The following is a 12,312-nucleotide window of genomic DNA, read 5'->3' on the forward strand; positions in this document are numbered from 1 at the left end:
TAATCAATCCCCAATCAGCTGCTTCTCCTGCTCAGTGCTAGATCTCACTGCAGGCCTCAGTGTAGGAGGAGGTGAGAATGGCGCCACTGCCTCATTTCTGCATCCTTACACAAACACTGTTCCAGAGTGCATATGCTATTAGCGTTTCTGCGTGGGTGGGCAGATGTTAATTTATTTATTTATCTTTAATGTATTTATTTATTTATTTATTTTTATGGTAGGTAGGTAGATGAAAGGAATTGTTCTCGTGACCATGAGGGACTCATTGCAGCATATGATTGTCATTTTGAAATGATTCTTGACCTTCTCCACTGACACATTTTCCTTTTTTTTTAGTATATTCAGTTGTTTGGGTTTTTTTTTTAAAGCATTCAAATGAGACATTAATATTTCTTTGTTATTTTCTTCTTTCTTTATTGGTTTATTACTTTGTGTCTCTTTTTTACCTTCTGCGTGTTTTTCTTCCCTTAAATATTCCTTCCATCTAATTTGTGTTGGTGTTTTTTCTTCTTTGCTTTCTTCCGTGCTTTTTCCCCATGCTTTCCTTCCATCTTGTTTGTGTTGCCATCCCTCTGAAGAGAGCCATGTTTAAGTGGCTCTGGTATGGTATGTGGTAATAAACTTAGCTCAGGAACTACATATATTTTATTTATTTATTTTCAAAAGCTATATTAGGAGTGGAGAGACATCCTCACCTTCTTTCATTGTGTTTAATCACACGCCTATAATCATGTGAGATCTGTGGTGTTATGAAAATCACTGCCCAGATGCCAAGCCTGGAACACAGTATATTTACATGTAGCTCACTGAATCTAACCGTCAGTGGTTTATTCTCAGTTCAGACTCATAACAGCAACCCACACATGCCATATATTAATGTATAAACTGCTTGCATGGAAATGAGCAGGGGCACTCTGCGTCCAACATCACAAATACACCCAAATGCACAAAACAATGTGCAATGGGGGGGGGGGGGGTGTTTAAAAAAAACAGAGAGAGAGAGAGAGGAGAAAAAAAAACAAGCTCCATAGCAGAGGCAAAAGAGAGGTTTCCGTCAAAGTGGTAATTTGCATCATTTTACACATTACATTCACCTCTGTGTATGAGACTCAGCCAAACAGTCGCCGGTCCAGTCTTACATATTCAGATTCGTTGCCTCAATTAAGTGAACCTCAGCGCAAGATGAACTGGCATAAATGTTTATGGAAATGGAATATTAGACTGGAGGGGTCAGTGGCATCCGCAGCTCTCTATGGTAATCGTGTCTTGAAATCAGACCCGTCCCTGTCTGAAGAGCAGCATCTGATGGAGCGTTCCCATGGCACGCAAGTTATATAAAAGAATAGCCCAATTTACGCTGAAATATGGATTTATTATTGTGCTTGTTATGGGCACAAGAGAAAGGAAAGCCTCAAATGTTGTTGTGGATATTTGGAGCAGTTAAACAAAAAGAATGCTGCAAATTTAACATCTCTGTGCTTGAATAGGAAGGATTTTATTTTATTTTATTTTATTTATTTATTTATTTATTTATTTATTTTGCCCTGCCTTGCCTTTCCATTGTTTTAGTTTTTGAATTATGCTGCTGCTTAAAAAACATTTATACCACAGTGTGTTTGCAGTATAATAGTGCTTGTGATGGTAAAAATAATAAAATTAGACATGTACTATTATAATTATGTGTATAATTTGCATTTCAGTTGTTTACATTTAAAAAAATAAATAATTAAACCTAGGTGTGTGTGTACCACAACAGCTCATAGAATAAAATAAATTCAGGGACTAAATTTATGTTCTTTGGACTCTTCTAGCAAGGATATCAATACATTTTTATTCAAGAAGAATAAAGAATCCTGTTGTATTTTACAGTGTTTGGATGATTCTTCTTTCTTCTTTGTTATCTGTCTAGAAAAACTTGTTGTGACGCACACACACACACACATTATAATATAAATAATACAGAAAAAAATTATCTAAATATACAGACAGTTGCTAAAAGCAGACAGGAGAGGGTTAACAAGAAAATATGTATGTTCATTTGTTTTCATTATAATGTTAAGTACTGAAGGTACAGTAACTGCTTAGAGAAATCATTTTATTTTTTATATCTAACCTTTTATCAATAACAAAACTTGGCTTTCAGTGGAAGTTAATGTTCCGACAGCAATTGTGTGCTTCTATCTATGTTTGTACTATATTAATACATTTTATTGCTGCTTTTATGTGGGAGAATGTGCTGGAGTCACAGTAATCTGTTTTCACATGGCGTGTATTTATTAAAAAATATATTTATAATTAATAAAATAAAACTTTTTTTTTTTTAATAATTTTTTAAAATTCTTGTGTTTGGGGAAAATCTAAAAATTCATGTGCTTGAGTTCATCAGGTAATAAAAGCCTTGCTGAGTGAATCCTGATCTTAATTTTTACGTCTTAATGCATGGCTCTGATAGAAGCTAAGTTTTATATCTCTAGTCTTCCTAATCAGTCCCATCTGAGCACTTTTACCAGTGTAAATTTCCTTCTGTAAACCTATAGCAGCAAATATTGTTTACACTGTGAATCGTTCTGCACTGCTCTCCTCGCAAATGCCAAATACAAGCACAGTTAGCTGAGGTTATCTGTGTAATATGAGTGAACTCATGGATCCACTGTCATTTTTTTATTGATCAGCAAAGTTGAATACAACATGCAGTTTTTTTTTCTTACTCTGAGAAGATTTACTAGAAAACCACACCAAAAGAAATAGAAGAATAGAACAGAATAAACAATATGGATATACGATAATGCAGTGGACGCTGATGAAGATGAGGCCGAAGACTACATTGTCAGGGCCTGAATAGACGCCGTGCTGATGTAAATTGAAGAGGAAGCCTGTATGAAAAGTAGCCAGGGCTCTTGCATATGCATTGCCTCAGATCAAAGGCTTGTCAGGGGTCACTCATTTACATAGAGATATCACTGATGCTATGGGAACCCAGCAACCCTGCACTCAGATCACTTATGAATAAAGAGGGCCTTGACTGGGTCCTTCAGCACAATTAGAAAAGGAGTCAAGGAAGTTTATTTGGCCACTCGGCCTATCAGAAAATACTCCTAGCAGGGAAATGGCGCTCCTCTGATTTAGCATAAGCATCCAAAAAATTATAGTAAGGTTTGGAGGGAATTTCTGGGCAGATGTGCTATTTCTGGAATGTAAACTCTCATCATCATCATCGTGTCGTTACAAAACTTCGCATCTCCAAACGGGTAACTACATTAGAAGTACGTACGTTTTTGAAAATGAAAAACTTACAAGGTGTTTTGTTAAAGTTTGTACACTTGTTTAAACCTCGTCATTGTTTTGCGATTGTTGTGATGTCTTACTTGGCTAAATAATGGTCTTTATATATAGTACACTGATTTGTTAACATCTGCTCACAGTGCAGCAGTCTTTTGTCTGTTTTATGACTTATCAGTTTTGACAACCTTTTCTTTACATTTTGTATGAACATTGTGTATACGCACATTGTCACTGAGTCATTGGTTGTTCTTTCTTGAACAACTTTGGTAGTTACTAAACAATGCAGTCACACCACAAGGCCTGCTGTTTTGGAGATACTCTGATATGCTTGCCCATTATGACATGTGCCAGTGCACAGAGATAATCAGTGTTATTCACTTCATCTGTCAGTGGTTTTTAGCATATGGCTGATAGATGTATTCGTGTGTGTGTGTGTGTCTGAGGACACATTTCTGTACATTGTGGATTACTGATTTGCTGAATTTAATATAATGCACTTAAAAAAAACTTAATATAAAATGTGCCTGGTGTAAACATTATGTCAATTTATATTAATGTTAAACCTAGAAAAATATATGTTGAAAAACGTCATATTAAAGTTTTTTCTTCACAAAGCATGTAGCTTATTTTCTTTTAAATATTCAAAACAAATTAGATATACAGATGTACAAACACAGACATTGCTTTATACAAGATGAAAAGGGCCAGTTGTTATGGCTGATATTTAATAAAGACTCTGTATGTGTTTAGATATCTAACTCTTTTCATCCTGTTACAGGGAGGAGCCACATAACAAAGTCCAGGCATTCTCTGTTGTTCAGTCTAAAGGTAAGACGATAACCAAAACCATTAGAAATACTTTACTTTGGTGACCTGGATGTTATGTTTACCATAACTAATACTTTTTAAGTAATGGATGGGTATGCTTGTTTGAAAGTTTTTGGATGAATTTTTTAAAGTAAATTAATGTTTTATTTATTAAGATTATATTATCAGAGATATCTGGATCTTGGCTGCGTTGCAGAACTGTGCAAAATCTTCGGCATTTACCTGAGCAGTGAAAAAGGGCATGCTATCATTACATTAAAATACATTCAAGAAACATGATATGTATAAAATGCTTTGCACCTAGTAGTTCCGGGTAGGCTCCGGACCCACTGTGACCCTGAACTGGATAAACAGTTACAGACAGTGAATGAATGGTTGTATAAAATGTAACCAGACTTTCTTATTTTCAGAAAGTAGTTGATGTAGTTTGAGCTGCTTAGACAAAGAAAGAAGAACAAAGTCATTGTGTAGTTTTGTTGAAAATCAGCACAATAATTAGTTACTAAATTAACACGCTGTGTAAATGAATATATATTAGGAGACGAAAACAACTTGTATTATATTCGATTAAAACACAAATTCAACTAAACTATGAAGTGTGAATCTCTTCCGATTCTACTCTTGAGCACCATGCAATAAAGTTAAATTCTCTAGTTTCCCACAAGAGTGTTGAATATTTGTATGTTTTGCAGGTTGAGTAGTATTCTGTGTAAAATGCAGAGGATTGACGAACAGAACTGGTTAAAAAGCTCCTTCTTAGTCTATAGCGCATGTATTTTGTTGTGTGAGTGCAATGATATAATTCCGACTTTAGTAAGAGACAAGGACATTAATGTGGCTAGTGGATCATAACTGTCGAATCCTGTTATTCCTGAACACCACATGAATGAGTAATATTAATAATGCAAATATGGCACTTATTCAACATCATTATTCCAGTGCGAGATTAATTTTGTTCTTTTTTGTTCTCAGCATTTTGGGGTGATTCAGATGACACCAACTCTGAAATTGAAATGGCCTTACGTCCTCAATCCCACAACGCCAGTAACGATGATTTTGATGACTTTTATGACTAAGTTTTCTCTGACAAGTTTGGGTTTTTAGTCCTCTGTCATTGCGCTGTCAGTGTGAACTGCCTTTTATTTTCTTTCTTAGTAAAACTATGTAAACAAAAATCTTAAGAGAGAAATAATATTAATGTTTCATCGAAACGAATAAGGGTAGACCTCTTTATTGTGGGCAAAGAACATGGAGAGTTTTCAAAACACAATGGCGTTAACCCTGCTTGAGTCTCTTTAACTGAACAACACTTGGGCCTGGTTGAAATAGATTAAACTTGGTTTTTAAAGTGATTCCTTTGCTCTGTGCTGAATATTATGCATTTCAGATGTTGCAAGCATCTCAACACATTTTAGCGTCAGGGAGTTGGAGTGGAATGTTGTGAGTCAACTCCTCTGAAAAGCCCGAGCACAATGGCCTCTCTGGATGCTGCTGAAATACCTTTGAACTCGCTCAAGTACCTGTGGCCCATTTAGAAGGACAAAATGCGCCGCGCTCATCTCAATATAGAAACAAATGCTCTCTATATTTGTAGTGGCAAACGAACAACATTTGATGGCTTAATGCGACAATGTATGCTAGTGTGCAGACCTTACGTTTGATCAAATGCGGAAACGTGTACCTTTTTTCTACAGCAGGTCTAAAATGTTTGAATCCATATGCATATTTCACTCTATGCACCGGAAGTTCAGTGCTTAATTTGTGCTTAGTGTCTCTTCTCTGCATTAACAGTCAGCTCTGAAGATGCTGAAAGTGATGTCAGGGGGGATGTGCTGCTTTTAAGACATTAGTATCATGTATAATGTAAATAGGCGATATAAAACATTACCACCATCCAATAGCCCCCACCGCAATCATCTGTTGTTTGTGAAATACAGTATTAGCATTAGTTTAGTCGAATTTAAAAAATATACATTTAAGGATTCAAATCAGAGCAGATCCAACATCACAAAAGCATTATTATAATAGCAGGAGGGTTTTGTTAAAGCAGCTAATCAGTGATAATAAGTGCTGCCATTTGCAATGGAGTTAGAGGGAGAAGGAAAAAAAAACATGCATTGAAATTGCCTCAGACTGATATCCAGAACGGTTTTCCCAGCCATTAATATTTCTCATCACCTGTGACTTTCATGGGTGGGGGTATATTGTCTGCGTCGCAGTCCTTTCCTGCCTCTAAGTTCATTTGTTTAGGGGTTTTTTTTATCATCACAGTAATATATTTAGCATGACCAAAGGCACGGAATCCTGTAATAATATAAAAGCACTGGCATTCAGTCCATCAGTAGGATTCCATTAGTCAGCTTTTAGGTGACTTTATGAGGCTGAACCTGCTAAAGTAGGACTCCACACTCATTAGCAGTAATGGCTGTAGCCAGCCTTGACCCCGGAGTGGCACGCACACCAAAAATCCTGCCTGCATCATTTGGAGTTTGCTAAAAAGCTCCCCTCACATAATGTCTATGTTAAGGATCATGTCAACAGATACTTGTGTGGTGGAAGATAGCGCTGCACGAGTGTAACGTTGTGCTGATCTCTAACAGCACAATAAACTCTCTTTAAAGGACCTTTCTCTTCAAGCAGTTTAGCCTGGAAAGCAATGTTCATCACAAGCCCATGCAGGCATCTCAGAGTCTGTGGTATGTGGCTTATGCAAATGAGATAAAAAGCGTTACAGTAGCAACCGCGCGCAGTCTTCTGTTGTGTACACAGACCTTGAATAGTTAATCTGCAAGTGACACTTTTATGGAGTACACTGGTTCATGCTGGATCCATGAACCAATATACTTCATAGCATTAAAAAAAATAAAATAAAATAAAATCATGGTACATGACACTCTTTGGTTTTATGCGTCCTCTTAAGTGTATACTCCAGTCTTTCAAAACTGAGCTGATATCAATTTAATCCTTGGAAGTTGTGACACTGATGAGTCAAACATACAGAATTCATACGACAAGAAACTTTAGTTTTTGAATTTATATTCGCCTGCATCTCAGCCCAGACATGCTCTATTTTACGTCTCCTCAGTGAAAACCAAGCATTCAAGTCCTTTGCAGCAGCAGCAGCAACTCAGACAATAAAAGAAAGGAAGACCCAGATGAAAGCAAGTAGGGAAGTTAAACACTCTCATTAACAATGATATGGCAGCATTGTGCCATTTGCATATTACATGTTTGTGTAATTTATTCCTGCTTGTTGGGCAAGTTGAAGTTTGAAGTGTGTACCTTCCATTCTCCCTCACTCCACTTTTATTTTTATCGGGGAATAATGATTTAAAACAAGGTCATTTGATCTTCTGTTTCAATGGGCCTTAATTAAATATTCATTCATGCAGCTATGGTCTCTCTGACGGGTTTATGAGGGAGTGGAGTGAAGACACATAAGCAAAGCTTTTTGTTATTCAAGTCTGTGAGGGTTATGAAAAATTCAGAAATGAGGATGATTCTGAAAAAAAAGTCTCCAAAAAAACTTAGCCACTTATTGTTTTTTGATGCATTTTTTTTAAAAAGTTGTTAAAAAAAAACACTTGCATCAGCTTTTCCTTCAAAAGAGAATTATACATTGAAGTGTTTGAATGTTTTTGATTCTATAGAGGCACTACTTTCCTAAAGAAAGCATAAAAAACATTATTTTAAATGTGTATGCATGTAATCCATGTATTTTTTTCCACGTACAGTACGTTAATAAGAATTCAACATTATGTATTCATAAAAGAACACAGTCGAGTACATGCAGTGCACGACAAGATAATAAAGCAGACATGGTTAAGCGAACATGCTCCTCAAAGACCTTTACTTGCTGAAATCAGGAAACAAAAGACAGACAATATATGTACATATACAGCATGACTTGATTTAAACCTTGAGAGAATATAGGAGGTAATTTACTGTGGGAGTGAATTGGGTACTCATGATTAAGACATATCACTGTGTGCCCAATACACTCATCTCTCTGGAGTCCAGCCATTAAAATGGAACTTGATTCAGCAAGAATCTGAAAGAGTAGGGGACAATAAAGTGCATTTGCACATGAATAGTGCCTGTGAAAGCAGAGAGGGAGTGGACGAAGGCCTGCTGCACCAAGGCCTGCTCCGGGCTCTGTGTCCAGGTGAGGTCCTCCCACTCAAAGCCGTGATATGAGCCTGTATTCACTATGAATGCCAATTATTAAAGGTATAAATCTGAGACACGGTTCAATTATTAATATTAACCAATAATTCAATGCAAAATTCACTATGATTTGATTGATGTTCTAGTTATTTATACATGATAGAATCTATTCTGAAATGTTAACTTGGTTTAAAATGAGCACACTGTCAAACATAATTGTAGTTGGTTATAATAAGCACTTCCCATTTCAAAATCAACATGGAGCTAAAATGCTTCCTTCAGATCAGTGTATCACACACTGTTAAAGAGCTGTTAAATCAGGAAGTACATTGAATGAAAATATAATTCAACAGACCATATATTGTAGGGAAAAATTTGGATACAATATTGTGCAAATCCTGATAAAAAGGACCTCACTTTGTTTACGTAATTAGTAGTGGATCTGTCTTTGTCCTTAATACAGCTTCCTCAGAAAAATGTTCCCACACCTGTAAAGTAAGTAAATCACCACAGTACTGTGGTCTGGACATGGGGGTTTAGCAGCTGAATCAGATCCATAGCGTCAACTCTCAGAAGAAGGATGCACACAGACACCTGTAGATTTTTTTTTTCTTTTGTGCCTGATGCATGAGTAGAGCTTGCCTCTCTCATAGTCCTCTCAGTTAATGTGATGGAGACAGCTTGGTTGTCTACCAGGTCTGGCATGGTGGTCCACTTTCTTGTTTATCTTTTATTTTTAAATCCAATTTTCTGTGTCCTCAGAAATTCCCAAAATTTAATGACCATTTTGGGAGGAAATTTAAATTTAATGAACTGTGGCTTTTGCACAACAGTTTAAAATCCTCAGAGGTTACTCACTCACTTCTAAGGGCATTATTTCTGGATCACTTTCTTAGTATTTACATGTTACAAAGCTAAACTAAACTGGGACAAAATGAACTGCTTACGATAAAGTGTGCTGCTAGATCTTCGAAGGAAGCTCCACTCTAGACCGCTGGGCCCCTGCGTCTAATGCACAAAATCAAATTATAATTAACCACATTTAAGTTGGAGCAGCAAGTCCCTCCTTATAGGTTTTCCTGTGATCTCTGTGTTTTTCCCCCCTCATGCCCACGGAGTAATTAATATGGGGAGGCATCATGCTCGGCAAATTCCTATGAGATAGACTTGCTAAAGCTGTTAAAGCCAAGAGGCTGAATTAGTATTCATGCAGGTTTTCCTGCCACAAGTCCCCTCTCCCATTGGGACTGAAGGCTAGATTGGGTAGCCAGACAACATTCATCCTTGATTATGTGAGCAGAATGCCACGGTGCAGAGTGAGCATGAAAGGAAAAAAAAAAATTCTTAGGCAGCAAATCAATTTCTGTGATATGCTAAATGGAACAACAGTGTGATTCTTTAACCTCACATGCATCAGGGCACACTAAGAAGCATATTCAGAGCTGGCATGATTGCTACCCATTACTTACACCAGTGTATCTGCATGAGTTAATAACCATTTAGGTCAAAAGTATACTTATTGTTATAAAACAATGGCTTTAATGTTCTGGCCCTATCCTTGTTTGGTCGATTAGTTCACACTGTGAAAATGCAAATGGTTAACCAGAGGGTTTCCACTTAGTTGTGGTTTCTAGACTTCACTCAGAACTTCTCCCCACCTGAATGTTTGTACATCTGTAGCATAATGTGCTATTATTTCATGCATAATATTTCATGCCGTAATATTAAAGTGTAAACAATACTTTCTCTATGTATACAGTACAATATAAAAGTGAGAGACTGCCATTTACATGTTTCCTCTTAAAATGACTGATTAGTGATAGACAGGAGAAAGTCAAGTTCCACTTTTGCTTCAGTTTTGATCCGTCTTTCCACTGTGAGAAGACTACCAGGATGTCAAGAAAGCTATCAAGAAAACAAATAGAGAGAAATCTTTACATAGAAAACTGAAACTACATGTTGATGTATTCAGGCCACTGTACTAACCACCCCAGAACCCCGACCTCAACATCACTGACCCTAGATTCTGACTTCCAATCATTTCTGTAAGCTAATAGCTGTAGCTAATTGTGCTTTATAAAAAATACACAAACTCACCTGAATTCACTTTATATGAACTCTAATAACAAGTCTAATTTGTCATCAGTGCGAGTACACAAACAAAATCAAGGGTCAGTTTCACATCTTGTCATCTGTAATTTCCAATCAATGGAATAAGGCCCAGGAAACCGGCCCCAAAATTGTAAGACATTTGGTATTAGTTTGTTTACGGTTACCTAGTTGTTCCTGTTTTACTGAAAGAAATGTACTGTATGTTAGTGAAATGACTGACAAACAGCTCTAGATTGCACAGCATTCTGAATTGATCTTCTTCCATTTTAGGTTTAATACCTTTCCAGGAAAGCCAAATGTTTTAGTGCATGATGTGTCTTGATCATGAAAGATCATCAAAAAAAACCAAGCTCACCTAGTTTTTCCAGTCCTAGTAAAGTAAATACTGTGTAAGAGTGACTAAATCCTTGGGGTCTGATTTCTTGGACTGCGCATCATTTTGAATGGAGATTCCAAATGGATAGGGAACTGTAGTCTAGCTTTAATCTATATCCAAAAAACTAGCTTTCTACTGGCCCTCTACTGCACGCTGTTGTTATTGAGCTGACCGTACCTGCTCTTCTGTTGAAAAGCCTTGCCCCGGATCATGAGTTCTGACTTCCCATTGGGTAATTAAGCCATGCACTGTGTCTTATTAGAGCCTGTTCTGCAATCTGGCAGGAGCTAATTCACTGCTCGCTGCATGCAGGGCCACAGCGCTGGCACCTTATGCTCTATGATTGAAGGCAATCTCCAGGGATGGACAGAATTATTCATCATCTCGTCCTGTGGATAGAGGGAAGATCGGCTGCCTCGTCTCTCTCTGCCTGCCACATACCCACTGACTGCTGAATTCTCAATACAGCATCAAATGATCTGAAGAGGTGACGCTTCTCATTTCACCCAGAAGAGAAGCTCGACTTATTTCCTCTCAGCGTCTGTGTGTGAGCGCGTGTGTGCACCTCTCTTCTTAACCTATGTGCTCATATATTCAAACCCTAGTTCATAACCTGCTGTTACCTCCATAACATTTCACTTCATCCCTCTTGGTCCATCCTGCCTTGGGGAATACAAATGTTTATAGACTGCAGGCCGTAGGCTCCATCTGGGCCAGCAGAAGTCACATTACGGTAATCTCTGCCTGGATTAAATCTGTTGTTCATGGAGATGTTAACAAAGGTGATAAAACAAGATTAGCCAAGACACACAGTATGGGGATTGTAGAGTGTGTTCTTATTAGCATGCACTGTGCTCTGGAGAGGAGAGTAGGCTCAAAGCTTCTCATGGGGGGAACAGGGTTCAGCCATTAGCTTGAATGGGAAATGCTAATGCAGAGCCTCAGACACCTGCTCCCCAACAGCAACCATGTTTAGATACTGATGAGGCAGGGGGAAAGTCTCTGGCCCAGAGCAACACTGTTATAAGACAGTAATCACATTTAAAGTAACAGGTGACTGTCTGAGGTCTGCTACTGTATGGAAAGTTGTTTTAAATGTACTGAAATATTAAGTACTTCCACTATACACCGATCAACAGTTGCATTATGACCACCTCCTTGTTTCTCACTGTCCAATCTCCGAGGTCTGCTGACCATACAGGAACACTTTGTAGTTTTATAATTACAGAATATATTATTATACTATATACAGACCATTTGTTGCTCTGTATTTTTTTTATTTCCCCTCTTTCACTTTGTTTTTCAATGGTCAGGACCCCGGTAAGACCACCACAGAGCAGGTATTATTTGGGTGGAGGATCATTCTCAGCACTGCAGTAAAACTGACGTGGTAGTGTGTGTTGTGCTCGTATGAGTGGATAAGGCACAGCAGTGCTACTGGAGTTTTTAAGTGTCCACTCACTGTCTACCCTTGCTCCACCTTGACGATGTAAATTCAGAGACAGTAGCTTATTTGTTGCTGCAGTTTGTGTTGGTCATCCTCTAGC

At 37.6% G+C, this 12,312-nt stretch overlaps 1 protein-coding gene across 2 annotated transcripts in view; it reads left to right on the forward strand.

Moving 5' to 3' along the window:
• kiz (kizuna centrosomal protein) overlaps nt 1-6,999 on the forward strand; it is a 34,430-nt gene extending 27,431 nt beyond the window's left edge. The window contains exons 13-14 of one of the 2 annotated variants that reach the window (XM_066670001.1): nt 4,061-4,110; nt 5,083-6,999. In XM_066670001.1, the coding sequence (XP_066526098.1) occupies nt 4,061-4,110; nt 5,083-5,186 (154 nt within the window). In that variant the 3' untranslated portion in view covers nt 5,187-6,999. The remainder of the gene's footprint in view (nt 1-4,060; nt 4,111-5,082) is intronic. The other variant, XM_066669996.1, reaches the window with a different exon arrangement.
• The last annotated feature ends 5,313 nt before the right edge of the window (nt 7,000-12,312 follow it).

This window comes from Hoplias malabaricus, chromosome 1 (genome assembly GCF_029633855.1).
Source record: "Hoplias malabaricus isolate fHopMal1 chromosome 1, fHopMal1.hap1, whole genome shotgun sequence".
Classification (NCBI taxonomy): Eukaryota; Metazoa; Chordata; class Actinopteri; order Characiformes; family Erythrinidae; genus Hoplias; species Hoplias malabaricus.